Here is a 20,157-nt window from a genome sequence, read left to right on the forward strand (position 1 = left end):
TTTAGTTTTAACTGGTATGCAGGGGAGACTCAAGTCATTGGAGACTGACCTGCAGCAATCTCCTTTTTCCAACTATCGAACTCCCCTCCCCCTTCCTCTTGAGTAGCATCACCTTCCCCTTATTGGATTCTCTAAATTTTCAGGTAAATAGTTTCTAAAGTTCAGTCCTGTTTAAACCCTATTTCACAGACCAGTCCACATTGGATTCAAAGCTCTTTCCTTCCCTATGCAGTACAGGCCCACTCTAATCATGGATGGGTTGTTTTCTTATTTCTCCTCCTTTTTCTCTGCTCTCTTTCTCTTGGGAAGTAGATGCTGGAATGCAGTGGTTCCCAATTTATACCAAACACCCAAACCACTTGGAGCCCTTTGACAAAAATTCCATGCCTCTTACTTAATTGAACTGGTACCTGAACATGGCTTTCGTTTGCTTTTAATTTTCTAGGTGATTCCATATGCAGCCTAGTTTGAGAATCACTGCTTTACAAAAGGGGCTCCCTAATTGGCGACAACTGCATGCTGATAACGGGCCTATAGGTTTCACGGTGCACAGTGGCAACCCCTCCTTCCCCTCCCCTGCAACCCAGCCCTGGCAGTCCCTGGAGGTTTGAGAGTTGGCTACATTCTGGCTGATCCCCAGTCCCTGGCATCACACCTCTCATTTATAGCACCTGCCCCTGAACTTCCTCATGTGATTGCACACGTCCTTCAGCCTCCAACTCTTAGGCTGACAGGACCCATCTTTAATACCTCCCTGCCTGGCAGCCCCCGCCCTCCAATTCTATTCCTGTGCTCTGGAATAGCAACACAGATATGCTAACCTGCTGAGTAAACACAAATCCAACCAGGTGGAGAAAATGCTGGGTTCCCCTTCTTAAAGGCATCCTGAATCTTAAGGTGTTCCCTTAGGCCTCCCTCTCGTGGTTTCTGAGTACAGATGCTCCCTGTCCCTTCTCTCATGACAGCCCAAAGGACTAAATCCCATTCCCCAACACTGCCTCCCGCTAGCCTCCCAGCTGTCTGTGGAATGGTGGTTCGGGACAGGGCGTTCCACGAACTGGCAGCCCTCGGTAAGCCCTGCAGTGCTCATGGGTCCTAACCACCAGTGGTGCCCTGATCTTACAACGTGGAGACTTGCTACCTTGGTACCTTTTAGTCTGTTTTGGTCTTACTCCAGAATAGGAAAAGAAAAATCCCATGATTTAATGTTACAAATTACTTAAATCTGCAGTCAGTAACTTACGTCAGTTCTCTAGAACAGATGTCAATGAATGTATGCGAATGACTTATTAAGGAAGAAGGAGTGGGAATAGGACAGGGAAGGAAGCACGCCCAAGCAAAGGGGTGATTCTGACCAAGCAGTAGAGGCTGACCTCAACCCAGCTCCTCCAGAGAGTTCCGGAGTGTAAACGTACACCTAAGTGAGGTAATGGGAGCTGGGCTTTCATACAGAAATGTCAAGGAATACTTCAGGCCGAAGACCCGGAGGTACTGAGTATTAGAAGCATAGTGAACAGGGGAGGAGGGTGAACAGGGATCTGAGGAATCTGGGTGGATCACTATAGCTGGTCAATGTCAGACTTACTTTTACAAGTTCTACAACGTTATGAAAAAGGCTAAATAGACTTCACTGATAATAACTGGTGCTATCTGTAACTAACAAAGTACCATATATTTAGTTTACACTGTTTCGTAAACTGCTTAATAAAATGCTAAGGGCAGTATGAACAATGTATTTTGAGAAAGAACAGCAAAACAAATTTTAAAGACTGAAGGAAGCCTGGAGGAAAGAATGGTTCTTTTGCTGGAAAGCCTGCTTTAGACATTCATTTTCTTCAAAACTATCTCTGAAACATTCACAAAATCACAGGATCTCAAAAACAATGTTTATTTTAATACATAAAATGTGCCACCAAGCACCAATGCCTGTAAGTACCAGAATCCCATCCAGTTAGTATTACTCTTCACAACTGGTATGACTGAAGTCCTTGACAGATCCGAGTCTGAGCAGATGATTACCATCACTAACATAAAACAGACGACACAGAACCAAAATCATTTGCTAAATGTATACAGAACTACATGTGTAGTTACTTAAAAACCTTTCTCTGTTCCATGTAAAAACACCAGTGATTTTAGTCATTTTCCTAGAAGATACACACAAGGAGAAGTGCAAGAGCCACATAAGTGCACAAGCCTGAAAGTGGGCTTTTTATTCTCACTCCATTCTCAAATGGAAGATTCTGTAAAGATACCTTTCCCCACTCCTGATTTCTTACTTTCATTCTTACCAACTCATTACAGTATAATTTACTATCCAACTCACATAGACATGTATGGTGGAGGAAAAGAATAAAACTTTGGCTAATTTAAATATAGAAAACAGTATTTTTTTTTTTAAATAAAAGAACATTTAAATACTAAAGCTATCTTAATAACGGCAATGAAGTGGAAGGTATATATAAAACCACTGCAGAATTATGTTAAAATAAAAATCTTTTTTTAGATTTATCTATCTTGAAGACAACTAAATTTTACTAGTTCCAATTTAAACATAATTACATAGTAATAGATGTCTCTCTTTAGAAATTGGATCAATTTATCCCTGGTTTCCTGAAGATACACCAAGTCATGGTTATGCTGCTTCACTGTTTATTTCTGGCAGACTTTGGCAAATCGCAATACCTATTTTCATTTGAGGAGTGACTGATATGCAATTTTCTTTTAAGCAGAACCTGATGCTGAGCTAAAAGTAAACTAAGTTGGATTTCAGGCCCAATGGCAGGCAGGCAGTCAGTAATCATTTTTCGAATTGCAGGCAGCCCATGGTAGTTTTCATTTATATATCAAATCTCTATGGATATGCTGGAATAATCTGTGAACACAATCTTCCCATGCTGTATTCACATGCTCCACTCACATCTTTAGCTTACCCAGGTTGTTAGAGACTTGGGTAAGATGACTAAAGATTTCACGATGGAGATTTCTATAAGAAAAAAAAAAAAAAGAAACTTTAAGTACTTACTGGGTACTTAATACTAGGTAATATGCCTAGTAATGGCTAAATGCAATTCAAAGGAATAGCCATGCATAATTTTTGGAGATGGTTCGTTGCTGATACCTAAATGCAAGCAACCAAAGAAAAATGACATACACTGGACATCACCAAAATTAAAAAGCCCTGTGCTTCAAAGGACATACTATCAAGAAAACAAAAAGACAACTCACAGAATGAGAGAAAGTATTTGGAAGTCACGTTCTGGTAAGGGTCTAGTATCCAGAATATATAAAGAACTGTTACAACTCAACGATAAAAAGACAACCCAATTTAAAAACAGGCAAAGTACTTTTGTAAAGATATACAAATGGCCAGTAAGTACATGAAAAGACATTCAACATCATTAGTTACTTGGGAAATGAAAATAAAAACCACAATGAGATACCACTTCATACCTACCAAGATGGCTAGAATCAAAAAATTGACAATGACAAGTGTTGGTGAGGATACAAAGAAATTAGAACCCTCGGCTATTGCTGGTGGGAACGTAAAGTGATACAGCAGCTTTGGAATACAGTTTATTAATTCCTCAAAAAGTTAAACAGAATTCCCATATAACCCAGCAATTCTACTCTAAGGTACATACCCAAGAGATCTGAAAACACAGATCACACAAAAATTCTCACATGAATACTCATAATAGTATTATTCATTATAGCCAAAAAGTGAAAACGACTGAAATGCCTATCAAGTGATGAATGGATAAGGTGTAGTATATGCTTGCAAAGAAACATTAAAACTATATTTAAAAAAACATATTATACTTAAAAAAACTGTAAGGAGTTAAGTGCTGATGATGTAGGCTCCAACATGGGTAAACCTTAAAAACACTGTGCTGTTAGAAGCCAGATACAGGAAGCCACACAGTGTGTGGTTCCATTTATAGGAAATGTTCAGAATAGGAAAATCCATAGAGAACAGACTGGTGGTTGCCAAGGGCTAGGGAGAGGCAGGAATAGGAAGTGACTGCTAATAGGTATGGGGTTTCTTTGTGAGGTGATAAAAATGTTTAGAATTAAAAAGTGGTGACAGCTGTGCAACTCTGTGAGTATACTATAAAACCAGTGCATTGTACATTTTAAAAGGGTGAATTTTATGGTGTGTGAATGTTACCAACTTTTTCAAAAGAAACTGATTCTGGGGCATCTGGGTGGTTCAGTGGGTTGAGCATTGGACTCTTGATCTACTCAGGTCATGATCCCAGGGTTGTGGGATTGAATCCTGCATCAGGCTCTGCACTGAGTGTGGAGCTTAAGATTCTCTCTCTCTCTCTCTCTCTCTCTCTCTCAGGGCCCCTGGGTGGCTCAGTTGGTTGAGCTTCTGACTCTTGATTTCAGCTTAGGTCATGATCTCACAGCTGTGAGATCAAGCCTGTTGGGCCCCAGTGTGGAGCCCACTAGGGATTCACTTTCCCTCTTTCTCTGCCCCTCCCCTGCTCATGCTTGTGGGATTTCTCTTCCCCGACCCCTGCCTGTGCTCTGTAACAATTAACAATTAAAAAAAAAAAAAAAAAAAAGTGATTCTTTGGGGGAAAAAAAAGGAAGCCTGTACATTTAGGAAACACAAAATCTTTATGCCTCAAAAAAATCCTACTTTCAAAACTACACCACAAGGGCACCTGGCTGGCTCAGTTGGTAGAGCATGTGACTCCTGATCTCGGTATTGTAAGTTTGAGCCCCACGCTGGGTGCAGAGATTACTCAAAAATAAATCTTTTTTTTCTTCTTTTAAATGTTTATTTATTCTGAGAGAGACAGGGAGAACGTGAGCTGGGGAGGGGCAGAGAGAGAGGGAGAGAGAGAATCCCAAGTGGGCTCCGTGCTACCAGCACAGAGCCTGATGCAGGGCTCAATTTCACAAACCATGAGATTGTGACACGAGCTGAAATCAACAGTTGGATGCTTAACCACTGAGCCACCCAGGTACCCCTAAAAATAAACCTTTAAACAAACAAAAACCCTGTACAACAGCCTGAGCTAAAACCACATTCCTTAAGACCTAAAACATTTTTAAATTTATCTTTATATCTCCAGCACCTTGCCAAATAAAAGTTAGTAGATCTGAATTACTAACCCCACTAGTCCTCTTTCTTTATAGTCCTAACACCTAGCCTTGATCTCCCAAATTGCAAGTTATTTGCTTTTGGCTAGAATTCACATAATGAGAAAACTTCATCAACAAATTCAACAAATTCAATCAAAGCAAAGAGAACAGAAACAAGTGGGATTTACTAAATTAAGCATCTTTAATGCATAAACTTGACCATGTCTTTGCTTTATACTAGTCACATATACAGAAGGTGATACAAAAATGGATGAGACACAATTCTTCCTTTCTACAGGTTCAAACTCTAGGCATCACAGAGGCAACTTGCATAAAATATAATTACTGTAACAGGTAAAGAAAGCAACAAAAAAGGGAAACATACATAAATTCTATTTAACAGAGTGCATTTTTATTTACTGTACAGACCTACCTTATTATATTTTACTTTGACAATTTAAAAGAATTTGGGGCGCCTGGGTGGCTCAGTCAGTTAAGCATCCAACTTCAGCTCGGGTCATGATCTCACAGTTTGTAAGTTTGAGCCGTGAGTTGGGCTCCGTGCTGACAACAGTGCAGAGCCTGCTTGGAATTTTCTCTCTCCCTCTCTCTCTGCCCCTCCCTCACTCACTCAAAATAAATAAATTTAAAACAAATTTTGAATGATTGGAGAAAGTTCACAAAAGTCAGAACTAATAAGAGACAATACAAACTTATAAATAGCTGAGTTCCTTGCTTAAGCTGATGCCCAATTATAAACCTCTATTACTTACAGATGGAAAGGACCTTTATAAAAGCAGCCTGCCTAATTTTAAAGGAAGAATCCAAGGCCAGGGAGATTATCTTAACATTGAAAGTGCCTTAGTTCAGTGAGTTATCAGAGCAGTTTCCCCACATCACAATCAACATCTACACCACACATTAGCTCAGAGACCATGCCCAGCTAATGAAATCTCCTCAGAGGATAAAGGAGCTAGGAATATATTTACCGGTTTTTTCTTTCTGATGTATAAAATATGAATATCTTCGCTTCGATATTCTTCATCATGTTTCTCCAAAGGAATTTTTTCAAAGTCAAAGTCTAGTTGGAGTAGCTATAAATTTAAAAGAGATATACTTTAAATTCAGTAATATGAAGTGTCCTGTGGTGACAGAAGTCAGAATGATGGTTAATTTTAGAGTACTGACTAGGGAAGGGCATGTAGGAGCCTTCTGAGGTCGTAAAAGTGTTCTATAGCTTTATGTAGGGTGGTGGTTGCTTGGGTGTATACACATGAAAAAGTGAGCCGAGCACTGGATATATGTGCATTGTACATGTGTTTTAATTCAACTGAAACAGTTCAGCAATATAAAATTTTCAATTATACTCTCAAAAGTTCATTAACTTTAATTGTCAAGAAAATATAAACCATTTTGGCACATATCTGAGGCAGAGTCATATATTTGTTTTCTCATTTAAGTAAAGTAGTCCTTTCAGGGCTGTGTAGATGTACCCTCAAGAGGAGTCACTTGTAAAGTGATGGACTTTTGCCCATCAAAAGCGTTTGGGTGACAACCAGGGGAAGATGGGTGAAAGATACATGGGACTCTATATACTACTCTTGCAACTTTGTGTGAATCTTTATTTCAAAGTAAAAAGTAAAAAAGAGGGAGAGGGGGAGAGGGGGAGAGGGGGAGAGGGGGAGAGGGGGAGAGGGCGAGAAACTGAAAGTAGATAGGTTTTCTTCCAGGACACGTGGGTGGCTCAGTCAGTTAAGTGTCTGACTCTTGATTTCAGCTCAGGTCATGATTTCATAGTTCATGGGTTCTTGGGATTGAGCCCCATGCTGGGCTCTGCCCTGACAGCAGGGAGCCTGCTTGGGATTCTCTCTCTCACACTCTCTCTCTGCCACTTCCCTGCTCACTCTCTCTCAAAATAAATAAGTAAACTTAAAAAAAAAAAAAAAAAGTAGATACGATATCTTGGTCAAAGCTTTCATAAAAACATAGAGAAAACCACAGAGGTAAAAACATATCACATATCAATGTTTCCATGATGTATACTCCAAAAGTAATACATACATCAATATGTTCCCCAAAGTTAGCACAGTGTTTAATCAAGAAACATTATTTTAGGTTGTTCTCTAAATACCAGATCACCTATTTAGAAAGAAAAAGAAATAAAGGATTAGAAAAGATGAAAAAAGCAGACGGCTTAATAGAACGGTGGGCAATGCAAGATCCTCTCCTTGGGTTCATACAACCAGAATGTTTTCCCCACTCAAGAGTACCATAATATACTTGAACACACAGTCACATACAGCCTCACAGAAGGGTAATCAGTACAAAAACATATCTAGTACAGTACTTACCTCAAAATACTTTTTCTCAATTTCTGGATTTTTTCCCATTGTTCGTTGTTCATAACAACATATAATACAAGTCTCAAATCCACTAAGATCTTTTAGAGTTTTCAACAATGGCTCCAAAGACTGTTCAAAAAAGGATATAGTTTTTATTTACGATTTTTAAAAATTTATATTTTTACTATAAAAAGGGGGCAGGGGAAGTGGAGGGTAATTATAATTCCCCTCCAACTTATCCATCTTTGAATCAATTCAACAAAGTACATGTGGTTAAAGCTCTGTAACTAATGACTGGTAAACTTCTCTTAACTAATCAACCATTACAATGATTTCAATTTCCAAAGAGAGGAGTTAAGTGATGGCATTTTGGAATGCCCATGGGAAAAGAAATGGAACTGACTTCACCCTTAAAAAATTAATTTTATTTAATCTATTTTAATTTAGGATTTTGCCCACAAAGGCAAGTCTGACAATACCTTGAACATAAGTTAGCTCAACCCTCGTTATTTTAAAAATGAGTGATGCCCACAATGCTATGCAAACGGATTTTTAAAAATCATTCTGAATAATTTTGCCACAGAAAAATGAATTCTTTACAAAGCAACTTAATTCTCAATGTCATGGTCAACATGTTCACTAGGAAGAGCTTTAAAAAACTTGGCTTTTCATAATATCCAAATGGCAAAATCCTTTTAAAATCTTACAGAAGCTTCTAGTAAAATGCACATGACACTTTTCTCAACTGTTTCAGAGGTATGTATGTTTATCATGAGTGTACATATACAGTTCCTTAAAACTTATTTTCTCTTTACTGTGTCATCAACTTTAGGACAAATATCCTGCATTTAGAGATGTTAAAATGTGAAGAAATGTGCACTATGAAATCCACCAGTCATGGTACCACTTCTAAAGGAAGGGCACTTCGCTCCACTGAGTACTTACCTCTTCGTAGTATATGCAGTCAGCCATCAGTATGTAGTCTGGTGGAGAAGACAAGTCTTCTATTTCTTCCCCCCTTAAAAATGTCAACCAAATATTTTAATTGTTGCTTTAATAATTTAAAATACAGTTTTTATAAACAAGGCTTGAAAAGTCCCCTTCGTATTAACTATGCTTTTAGTGAAATGCAATTTAAAGTAAACTACAAATCATTACTTAAAACAAGCTGAAAGGCCATACAAACCATTTCAGTACCTTGGCTTGAATAGAACCAGTGACAAGATGCTCGTTCATATTAATATTCATCTTCAGCAAATCTTGCAATTCTTCAAGATCTGTGACTACAACATCAGCCCTGTAAAATAAGGTGGATTGAGGTGTAGGCACAGTATGGTAAACCAGTAATGTGGGTTTCCCGAACAAAGCGGCGCCCCCTCCTGCCAGCTCTTACCCGAGGGTAGCGGCCATGAGCCCCACGGCCCCTGTGCCAGAGCCCAGTTCCAGCACCGACCGCCGGCTCAGAGCGTGGGCCCCATCGCCGGAAAACTCGGGCGTTTCCAGGTACTTAGAAAGAACAATGGCAGCATCCCAAACAACGCAGCCCACGCCGCCAGAGCCATACTGCTGCAGTCGTAACACTGTGCCATCTCGCTTCTCCAAAACTCGAACAAAGTTCCGCAGTGGGTCCTCCACGGAGGACTCCAGGGTAGCCGCCATCGCTGCCCGGCAACAAGAGGCGGCGTGCGCGGTGACGTCACATCCACACGCACCGCCCCAAGGGCCGACCTGAAGAGGGCCCGGCGCCTCCTAGCGGCGAAGTTGGGCTCCACAGCGCGTGCGCAAAGGCACAAAGCCGGGAAGGCAGCATTACCTGGGCGTGGTCGAGCACGAGGCCACCCGCTTCCCCAGCGTGCTGGTCTGCCTCACTCCGCTCAATTACAAGTCAGGCCTAACAAACAGGTAGTTTAAATCACTCTTCCAAAGCTAAGGTTATAAACTGCTCTTTAAAAAACAAAGGCAACCTCAGAGTGTTTTTACCTGGAGACTAATTCACATGGTAGTTATTGGCCTTAAACCCAGGCAGGTTCCAAGATCCTACCAAGGAAGGCTACAATCCTTATCAAAGTTCCCTAGCATGTTTCTAATTTTTCATCTGAATGCATAAAAATAGTTGCTGGAAGCTTGCTGACTGCATTTTGACGGTTAAGACAAAAGTAATCCCTCTAAAATTTACATCACTTAAATTCTTTGGGATTATGTAAGGTAAATTGCACAAAATATTGTAAATAATGTAGGTGTATTTATTTCCACAGAACTCAACAATCTCTCCCCTTGTTTCTTAAAATGAAAACACATACTTTAAAAATCTTTTAAAAATTAAGACTGGGGTAATTTATTAATCTTGTTAAGAACTCTGATACAAAGCACAGTAAAAGGCCACAGACCAGTAAATAAACAACGTGGCTTTTGGCTACTTTACAACTGCTGCTACAACACTATTAGCAAAACATGCTTTTTCATCACTTTGAACCCAGGAGTCCAAATGGCAAATAAAAGTTTTATTCACTTCTCTGAATAAAAAGTTTAATAAAGCTTTAAGTATTTGCTGGTTTAAATGTTACCAATGTAAAAAAAAATATTTTAAAAATTTTTAGTTAACATGAAATTTATAAAGTTACTAGGTTTTGAGGGCAAAGCAGTTGGTTCCTATGCCATAAGAATTTTTACTCTGAATTTCTGAATTAGTAAAGTAGCAGATTGTATTATAGGCCTCGAGTCACTTAAATTTATATAGGTTATTAGCATTATCTTTAAATATACAATATAAACAAAACTGTACATACATGGCATATTAACTTTGTTTTCCAAAACAATAGGCAACTCATTAGCTAAAGACACCATAGTCTGCAAAAACAAAAGGCACATCTGAATGAGATACATGCCCTTTCTCCCTCTATGATTGGGTTAGGTAGTCTCTGTATACATTTTGACAAAATAATAAACACTTACAGTGCATTCTACTATTTTCATTCTATTTTTCATTTTTGTCTTCAGCAGCAAATTCTGGCATTTAAGACATGGCATTAAAGAGTTTAAGAACAGTGGGTGTTTTTCACAATTCTCCTACATGTAAAAACTATAAGTAAAAACTAGAAGATGGTCAAAGAGTTTTAAAAATCAGTAATACCATACACCCCCTAAATCTGTGTAAATTCATTGCCTTAAAAAGGCATCTATTACTCAAATTTGAAAAATTCCACAAATGCACTATCCCCTTTTTCAGTGCAATCAATGTCACTTTAAACCATATTTTAGCAGAGTCTACAGTGCAAATATAAATTCTTTATACTGGCCTTTTGGCAGCACTGAGGATCCAAAACAAGGCAATGCTACTGATCACCTGAGGATCATGGTAAAGGACTTCTGTATTTTTATTTTTCTGATTTTTAAAAGCTTATTTGATCAGTAGCATTTTTGTAAGAGCATTATTTGTAAAAAGTACTAAAATACTATGCCTTTTTCTGAATAAATTAAAAAAAAAAAAACCTTTACAAATACCATTCCAGTGTCAATGACTACATATGGCTAAGGTCATTGAGGAGTTTCTGCATTTTCTAGCAAAGGCAGTCTGTACGATGGGGGGTGTGAAAGCTCCCGTTTATAAGTCTTTGGTGGCAGTTTTGGTAGGTGAGGGCTTGAATTCTGCCTTGGTGGAACAGGGGGAGCTTGAGGATGAGCAAGGTTATTGTGACTGGAACTGAGCGCATAGCATCGTCGTGGTACTCTTGGAGAGGGTGTGCTAGGAGGAGTATTTGGTGAATTTGGACAGGTACTAACGTCTCTGAGCCACTCTGGATCTCTGTGAAGATGTCCTAGTGGAGGTGGCTGAAGATTAAATGGACAGTTTATAAAGTGTTCTGGAGGCCGAAGGGGAACTGGTGGAGGGGTATCAGGAAGAGGATCTCTCGGCGGTGGTGGAGGTGGACTATGCAGAGGCCCGTCAAATGCACCAGTAGGAGCAGGAACTCTGGGTTTTACCTTTGGAGGAGGAGGTTGTCTTGGTGGAATAGCAGGGGGGTCATCATCAGATTTCGTATTTCCCTAAAAAAAAAAAAAAATTAAATTATACCTCCATTCTCCTGAAAAATCTGTTAAGAAAGGTTTCAAAAGACTGAAAAATTCTTATGTGTTCAGTTAAATCCAGAGGTTCAAAATAGGTTAACCTAATTTAATGATCAGATTTATCAATAAATTACTTGTAGTATAACTTGGGGCCCAGTTTAGAACTTGTTAAAAAATGCAAATTGTTGCCCACCCTAGACCTACTCAATCAGAAACTCTGGCAATCTGGTTTTAACAAGCCTCCCAGGTGATTCTGAAGCAGTAAAGTTAGAGAAGTGCTGGTTTAAAGTTTCAAGAATGCTTTGAATACTAAAGTTTTTTCCATTTCTACCAGAAAGAAAACATACTTCTAAGTATATGTGAATCTGCCCAGCCTCTTTTTAGAAAAAAATATTCCAAGAATTAAGCAATTATTTAAAGTATTTTTCAAATAAAACCAAAGTGTTTTAAAACCTTAAAGGGTAGCCAAATTATAATTGACAGACTTCTTATAAGAACAAGCACTGTTCTGAAGATTCACAACTTTGAATAAGTTGAGTAAGTTAAGGCAAACCTAAGTCCTGTTGACTACCTTGGAATTTGAAGCATCGTGATCAAACTTTTTTCGAGGAGGAAGTGGAGGAGGAATCAGTGGCTCTTCATTTAGTTTATGTAAACTACCACATGAACTGAAGAAAGACTCTAGGGGTAAAAAAGATTAGTTTAACCACAATTCACAGTGCAATCATAAGACAAGACTTTATTTCAATACGTGATCAACTCTGCTACAGCAAATGTCAGAATGTATTGTAGCTGATGGTTGGTTTACCTATCCTCTCCACTAAAAACCGTAAGCTTTTTGAGGGTAGTGTGTATTTATTTTTGTATCCCTAAGCACTAGTACAGTGGTAGTGCTTGATATATGGCAGGTACCATGGCTATATGAAGACATACAATTTAATTAAAATTAATGATGAGATTCTGTATCTCAAAAGCCTTTTTAAAATCTAAAACAAACAAACATATTTGCATATATTGTAGTAACTTCCAGAGAAAGAGCATACATAATCATACATAATTCTGAAGCAGCTAGTATCAGATACATTTCTACACAGGTAATAAAACCTCCAAATAGGAGAGCAAAAGGTATGGTTGTATCAAATAACCCTTTCTCTTTGTTAAGTTTCTCACTGATAAAGGACATGTTATATAACCACATTAAAGAGAATTAACAAGATGATAAAGTATTCAGGAGAAAATTCTATGCCAAATAGACATAGAGTATGAACTGTTTTCTGGGGCGCCAGGGCGGCTCAGTCGGTTAAGTGTCTGACTCTTGATTTTGGCTCAAGTCATGATCTCATGTGAGATTGAGCCCCGCATCAGGCTCTGCACTGACAGTGTGGAACCTGCTTGGGATTCCCTCTCCCCCTCTCTCTCTGCCCCTCCTCCACTCTCTCTCTCTCTCTCTCAAAATAAACAAACAAACATTAAAAAAGTACTATTTTCATTTATTTCTTTTGTTTTTCATATGACAAAAATGCCTATAGTTAAGGACCAAGTCTGTTTGATCTCTCTCCATAAACAGTTGTTATAAAAGCAGTGACCATGTCTCATTTATCATTATACTAAGATTGAGTTCACAGGAACTAGTTGGGAAAATTGACGAGTTTAATTTTAAACACATTGTGTGTGAACTGCTTATGCAATATCCAAGTAAAGATGTCAATCTCGTTACTCCACGTAAAAAACTGCTGTCCTGATCATGTGACTCTGCAGTCACCTCATGGGTCTTGTTACCTCAGGGTGTCAGTAGTGGAAAAAGTATGCCTATGGGGTCTTGGCAGATGCTGTGGGATGTTAGGCAGAGCACTATGTGCTGTGGATATATTCCTTTGGCCTGCCCAACATCCTTTGCCCTGTCTTTGGATGCAAACTACTCTTGGTGATAGTGAGTCTATCTCATGTGGTTTAGTTGGCCAATTCGGCCTAGTGCACCCCAACTCCAATCAGAGAAATAACAAGTGTTGGTGAGGATGTGGAGAAAAGGGAATCCTTGTGCACTTTGGTGGGAATGTAAACTGATGCATCCACCGTGGAAAACAGTATGGAGTTTCCTCAAAACATTAAAAATAGAAATACCATATGATCCAGTAATTCCACTACTGAGCATTTACCCTAAGAAAACAAAAACACTAATTGAAAAAGATATATGTACCCCTGTGTTCAGTGAAGCATTATTTACAATAACCAATATATAGAAGCAACTCAAGTATCCATCAATAGATGAATGGATAGGGATGCCTGGGTGGTTCAGTTGGTTGGGCGTCCAACTTCGGCTCAGGTCATGATCTCACAGTTCATGTATTCAAGCCATGCATGGGGCTCTGTGCTGACAGCTCAGAGCCTGGAGCCTGCTTCGGATTCTGTGTCTCCCTCTCTCTGCCCCTCCCCCACTCATGCTCTCTCTCTCAAAAATGAATAAACATTTTAAAAAGTAGATGAATGGATAAAGAAGATATGGGGTGCACGTGCGGGCATACACACACACACACACACACACACACACACACACAGGAATATTACTCAGCCACAAAAAAGAATGAGATCTTGCCATTTGTGACAATATGGATGGACCAAGAGGGTATGCTAAGTGATAAGTCAGACAAAGAAAAAGCAAATACCATATGATTTCACTTTTATGTGAGTTCTGGAAAAAAAAAAGCCAGAAACAGACTCATAAACACAGAGAACAGACTGGTGGCTGCCAGAGGGGAGGAGGGTAAGGGAATGGACAAAATAGGTGAAAGGGATTAAGAGGCACAAACTTCCAGTTATAAAATAAATAAGTCCAAGAGATGAAAAAAACAGCATAGGGAATATAGTCAATATTATAACAACACTTATGGTGAACATGGAGCAATATAGAGAACTGTCAAATCACTACGTTGAATATCTGAAACTAATATAATACTGCATGTCAACTATACTTCCATAATAAATACTTTTTTAAAGTAAGCTCTATGCCCAACATGGGGCTTGAAATCATGACCCAAGATCATGAGCTGCATGCTCTAATGACTGAACCAGCCAGCTGCCCCAATAATAAATATGTTTTTAAAAGTAAAAAGGAAAACAAAGAAGGGGGCACAGGACTCACTCTTTTAACATGATAGATTTCTAATCTACCTTCCTTTCATACATGTAGCCCTGTGCTTCAGGGAAAGCTGACCTTATCCCTTAAGTCTGGAGATGGGGCCTGATTAGACCAAATCAATAGAGTAATCCAATCCTTCAGCCACAGTGACTGGTTTAGCTGAAGGCATGTGACCTAGTTCACATTTGGAAGATGTGCTAGCAACTACTGAAAACAAAGTTCCTTGCCCTTCTGGAAAAGTACTCTGCCAGTCTGTCTCTCTTTTCTGTACCTCTCTTTTCTTCTTACCTGATGGAATAAAGAAGCAAAGCACACAAACTGTTATGCTCCCGCTACCACTCTTATGACCTTGAAGAAAAACAGTCTTAGATAAAGCTGGTAATTTAGCCAAAACAATGAAGAGTTGAAAAGAAACCTGGTCTTTGGTAACATCACTCAGCCACTGATTCAACAAATCTTAAAGTAGCTTTCCTCTAGACTTCCAGTTATGTGAATCAGAATGTTTTCTTACTGTTTAAGTCAGACTTAGGTGGGTCTTCCCTTCCTTACAGAAACACACACTCATGGAAGTGAAAAATATCTAAATGATGGTAGAAAAGCTGTGAGAGCTTCTGAATATAGGTCTGACTCTACAGTCAGACCACAAAACCACTATGTTATACTTCTCCATAGCAGGCAGTCAACAATCCTAGCTGAAGCATCAACACAATTTTATTTTTCTATCAAGAACACTTCCTTGGGGCACCTGGGTGGCTCAGTTGGTTAAATCTCTGACTTGGGCTCAGGTCATGACCTCACAGGTTATGAGTTCAAGCCCCATGCCTGGCTCTGTACTGACAGCTCAGAGCCTGGAGCCTGCTCATATTCTGTATCTCCCTTTCTCTCTGCCCCTCCCCCGCTCATGCGCTTGCTCTATCTCTATCTCAAAAAAATTAAAAACAATAAAAAAAAAAAAACCCACTTCCCTACAAGATTAGTGTTTGTGAGCATTTTAAGTAGCTTCAGTGTTTAAAACTAGAATGTAGGATAATTTACTAAACAATTTCTGTAATATTAGCTATGTAAGTTACTTCCAATTTTTTTGCCATCCGTCCATACATTTATTCAACAAATACTTATTGTGCACCTGCTATAGTGCCAGGTGCTGTTCTAGGCACTATGGCAATATAGTAGTGAACCACAACAGGCAAAAATTCATGTCTTTACAGAGCTTATATTCTGCATTGGGGAGAGAAAGTGGACATGGTAAATAAGTAAAAGTATTATGGTCATAAATTAGAAGAAGATATATTAGGTAGGGAAGGAAGATAGGAAAAGATAGGAGGGGAGCAATTTTAAATAGGGTGACTAGGGAAGGCCTCACTCAGGTAACACTGGACAAAAGCCTGAAGGAGGCAAGGGAGCCTGCCATGAGGCCAACTGGGTAAAGAGCATTCTAAGCAGAGGGAATGGCAAAGGCAGAAGTCCTAATGTGGGGATGCATCTATTGTGTGCATCAGGCAGAGTAGCTGGAGCAGAGTGAGTGATGGGAGAAAACAGTAGGTGGTGAAGTCTGACATATCGAAAGAGGCTAAAATGCATAGGACGTTCTGGGCCCTTTGAAAGAACTTTGGCATTTACTTTGAGATGGAAAGCCACTGGGGGGCTATGAAACAAGTCTAACTTACATTCTAAAAGGACCTGGATGCTATATTGAAAACAGACTGTGGGGAAGGTGGGAAGTTAAAATGCTACTACAGCGGTGGCTTGGATCAAGGTGACAGCAGTAGAGATGGTGAGAAACAGTTACATTCTGGATATATTCTGAGGGTAAACAAGACTTATTGATGAATCACATTGGGGGTATGAGAAAGAGAAATAAAAGATAACTCTAATATTTTTGGCCTAAGCAATTAGATACAGTTAAAGCTGGGATAAGGGGCTATGGGAAGAACTACTTTGCAGGGGATGAAAACAAGTTTAGTTTTGGAGAAGTTTGAGATTCTTATTCAATCTCCAAATAGAGATGTCGAAGGTCACTGAGTATATGAGTCAAAAAGTCAAGTGGTTCCAGGTAGATTAAAAAAAAATGGGGAATTATCAATATAGAGATAATATAAGACTGAATGGGCCAAACAAGTGAGTGAGAAGAGGTCCAGGGACTGAATCTTGTAACCTTCCAATCTTTGCTGACTGGAAATATGAAGAGAAACAAGCAAGACAGACTAGTGAGCTGAAAGTAAAATAGAAGAACCAAGAGAGTGGGAGGAACAATGTGATCATGTATGTGACTTCTTCCCAAAATTGGTATCTTGTATTAATGAAGGCAGAAACTTGATCTTTCTGGTTTGCCACTGAATCTGTAGTATCTAGCAGGGTAGCTGTTACAAAGTACTCAATTCCCTATTGCATGAGTAAGCCAAAGGGTATGAACATTTTTATGGTTTGACATATTGTTTACAGATTTCTTTCCAAAAGGGTCATACTAATACACCAATTTACAAGGGATAAATAACATATGAGAGTACCTTTTAACATAGGCTTGCTCCTACTTTCATGTGAACTGTCTATTCATGTCCATTGTTAATGGAGTCTTGCTGTTTTACTCACTGTATGTGAGCACTTTTCATATGTACAATGTTCTTTCTTTCAGGATTTGTTTTAGGGAGTCAGAATTTTATGCAGCTATTCTTAACATCCTCCATTAAATTTCAAGATGAAATTTTCTTTACCATATGGAAAGCATATTTTATTGCCATCCAAAATAATGTCTAGAACTGCTGGTTCTAAAATGGCATGGGGGCGCCTGGGTGGCTCAGTCGGTTAAGCGGCCGACTTCAGCTCAGGTCATGATCTCGTGGTCCGTGAGTTCTAGCCCCACGTCGGGCTCTGTGCTGACGGCTCAGAGCCTGGAGCCTGTTTCAGATTCTGTGCCTCCCTCTCTCTGACCCTCCCCCGTTCATGCTCTCTCTCTGTCTCAAAAATAAATAAATATTAAAAAAAAATTTTTTTTAATAAAATTAAAAATAAATAAATAAATAAAATGGCATGGTGTTATGGTTTGAATTGTGTCCCCTCAAAAGATATGCTGAAGTCCTAACCCTCAGTACCTGTGAATATGACCTTATTTAGAAATGTGGTCTTCACAGCTATGTAATCAAGTTAGGATCAAAGTGGGCCCTAACCAGTATGATTGGTGTCTTTATAAGAAGAGGAGTAGGGACAAAGAAACAAACAGGGAGAAGATGGCCATGTGACAACAGAGGCAGGGACCGAAGTGATGCACCTATACACCAAAGGATGCCAAGGATAATTAGCAAATACCAGAAGCTAGAAGAGGCAAGGAAAGACTCTCAAAGGTTTCAGAGGGAGCAAGGCCCTGTCAACACCTTGATTTTTGGACTTATATCCTCTAGAACTGTGTTCTTTTAAGTCATTCAGTCTGTGGTACTTTGTTATAGCAGCACTAGAAGAAACAAATATACATAGTAAAAACATTTCCACCACAGAACAACAAGGAAAAAAAGAAACATACAAACTTCACTGAAACCAAGAAACAACTGAATCTTGAAGTTTCAGTACATGAAGGTGGACTACAATGTACATGAAGGAGACAAATGGAGGAAGATGAAACCCAAATGTCTATAGTTAGTGATACTGTCAAACAGCAGTTAATGTGTCCACAGAATTAAAGGAGGGATCAGGACTTAAAGGCACTTGGTATAATGGAAGGCATGGACATGAAAACAAAAGACTTGATTAAATCTATGTAAGGAACAATTAAAACTTGATAGGAGATTGGGGATTTTACTTTCTGGTGAATCTAAACATTGGGCTGTGCTGATAACACAGATTTTTATATTAAATGCTGAGACCACCCAGGCAGAAGACTTGAAGATCTTTCTTTGGAAAAACTAAACATACCTAGAGAAGAGGCCTCACAGATTCTGACATTTGGGGATTTCCTAAGTAAAAATTTCTCATCACTCTATTCACAGTGAAACCTAGAAGTCAACAAGCTTTGCCCATGGATATAGTATTTCCCATCACTTTATCTTGCCTCACTCTAACATATGAAAAGCTAAGGATACCAAACAAGAAAAGAAAACCTCTAATATGAAAGACAAGAGACTACAACTAATAGAAGGAACTCAGAAAGGAAATAATATAAGAAACAAAGCAAAAATTTTTTCCAAAAAACACCAAATCCTACAGGAGATAAGACAGTGAATCCACAAAACCAGGACAACAGGGTGACATAAAATTGGCATGATCAGAGGTAACTAGAAAGAATTTCTCGGAAATTCAAAATCATGATAGATGAAAAAAAAAAAATAGAAGAGTTGGAAGATTAAATGAGGAAATCTTGTGGAAAACAGAACAAGAAAACAAAGATGTGGACAATAGGAGATAAAAGAAAGTTGGAGGCTCAATCTAGGATGTACAATATGGAAAAGGAGCTCGAAAAAAGGAAGTCAGAGAACTTGTTTGGGAGGAAATTATTAGCAATGATACAAGGAACATTTTATAGACATCAAAGACATGAATTTTTTAAATTTAAAGGGCTTAATAAGTAGACAGTAAAATTAAAGAAAAAAATGACCCATATCAAAGCAGATCATTGTATATGTGTAGAACATTAGAAATAAAAACAGAAGATCCTAGAAGTTTCTTGAATATATTGTGGTAAACACTGCTAACTGTCCCCCAGTGCACCTTTCCTTTTCTTCCTTTCAGTAATAGGATCCTATGTATTTTAGCAAGACAAAAGGCTTCCCAGTTACAGACAACATCTCTTAGCCTCCCTTGTAGCTAGGAATGTCTGTGTAACTAAATTTTGGGAAGAAAGCAGAGTAATGTGAGACAGCAACTCCCAGATCACGTTTTTCTAACAAAACTCCTTGACCTTCACCTTCTTGCTGGCTGGAAAATGAACCAGTTGGTCAAAACTCAAAGATGGAAGACCCACTTTGAGAATCCTGAATTGCCTTGCTAGCTTGTGGAGCAGAGTTGTCTACTTGGCCTGCAATTGTGAGAAACAGATTTCCATTTCATTTAAGGCACTGTATTTTGGGGTCCCTTTGCTACCACAAGTATACTCTAGTTTAAAAAAAAAAGGACTGAAACTATAGGGTCACGGACAGAGGATTTCTGTTTATTTTGTTCAGTGTTCTATCTCCCGTACCCTAGACTAGTGCCTGCACATAGGCCTTTAAAAACTGTGCATGAGCGGTGCCTGGGTTGCTCACTCAGTTACTGATTTTGGCTCAGGTCATGATCTTATGGTTTGTGAGTTCGAGCCGCACATTGGGCTCTGTGCTGGCAGTGTAGAGCCTGCTTGGGATTTTTTTTCTCTCCCTCCTTCTGGCCCTCCCCCTGGCCCTCCCCATTCTCCTCCTTCTCAAAATAAACTTAAAAATATAAATAAAAATTAAAACTATGCATGAATAATTTATGAGTGAATGACATTGTACTTCTAAAAAGCAAGCACGAAACCAAGAGGACAATGGGAAAATGCCTTCAAAATTCTGAGGT

General features: G+C 39.0%; 2 protein-coding genes across 6 annotated transcripts in view; both read right to left on the minus strand.

The window, feature by feature from the left end:
- Positions 1 to 1,872: 1,872 nt before the first annotated feature.
- Positions 1,873 to 9,637, minus strand: VCPKMT (valosin containing protein lysine methyltransferase). Of its 2 annotated transcripts, XM_019451879.2 has the most exons (6): positions 8,836 to 9,637; positions 8,629 to 8,739; positions 8,388 to 8,460; positions 7,452 to 7,571; positions 6,090 to 6,194; positions 1,873 to 2,986 (listed from the first exon to the last, which is right to left on the minus strand). In XM_019451879.2, exons 1-6 carry the CDS (start codon positions 9,099 to 9,101, stop codon positions 2,972 to 2,974), a joined length of 690 nt encoding a protein of 229 aa, XP_019307424.1. In that variant the 5' UTR covers positions 9,102 to 9,637; the 3' UTR covers positions 1,873 to 2,971. The 2 variants fall into 2 exon arrangements, with proteins under 2 accessions (XP_019307424.1, XP_053745382.1); XM_053889407.1 differs by lacking the exon at positions 8,388 to 8,460 and having other exon boundaries at positions 8,640 to 8,739.
- A 113-nt stretch (positions 9,638 to 9,750) lies between these two features.
- Positions 9,751 to 20,157, minus strand: part of SOS2 (SOS Ras/Rho guanine nucleotide exchange factor 2) — a 91,239-nt gene continuing 80,832 nt past the window's right edge. For all 4 annotated transcript variants that reach the window (XM_019451876.2, XM_019451877.2, XM_053889399.1 and 1 more), the window contains 2 exons: positions 12,079 to 12,188; positions 9,751 to 11,486 (listed from right to left, as the gene is read on the minus strand). In XM_019451876.2, coding sequence (XP_019307421.1) covers positions 10,977 to 11,486; positions 12,079 to 12,188 — 620 coding nt within the window. In that variant the 3' untranslated portion in view covers positions 9,751 to 10,976. The remainder of the gene's footprint in view (positions 11,487 to 12,078; positions 12,189 to 20,157) is intronic.

The sequence above is a fragment of the Panthera pardus genome, unplaced genomic scaffold, assembly GCF_024362965.1.
Source record: "Panthera pardus isolate Hobbes unplaced genomic scaffold, ASM2436296v1 HiC_scaffold_24, whole genome shotgun sequence".
NCBI lineage: Eukaryota > Metazoa > Chordata > Mammalia > Carnivora > Felidae > Panthera > Panthera pardus.

Coding starts and splice junctions, on each gene's coding strand:
- VCPKMT (XM_019451879.2), bottom strand. CDS start 9,101: ATGGCGGCTACCCTGGAGTCCTCCGTGGAGGACCCACTGCGGAACTTT. Junction 8,740..8,835: donor CTCATGGCCGCTACCCTCGG/GTAAGAGCTGGC, acceptor CTTATTTTACAG/GGCTGATGTTGTAGTCACAG. Junction 7,572..8,387: donor ACTGCATATACTACGAAGAG/GTAAGTACTCAG, acceptor TTTTTTGAACAG/TCTTTGGAGCCATTGTTGAA.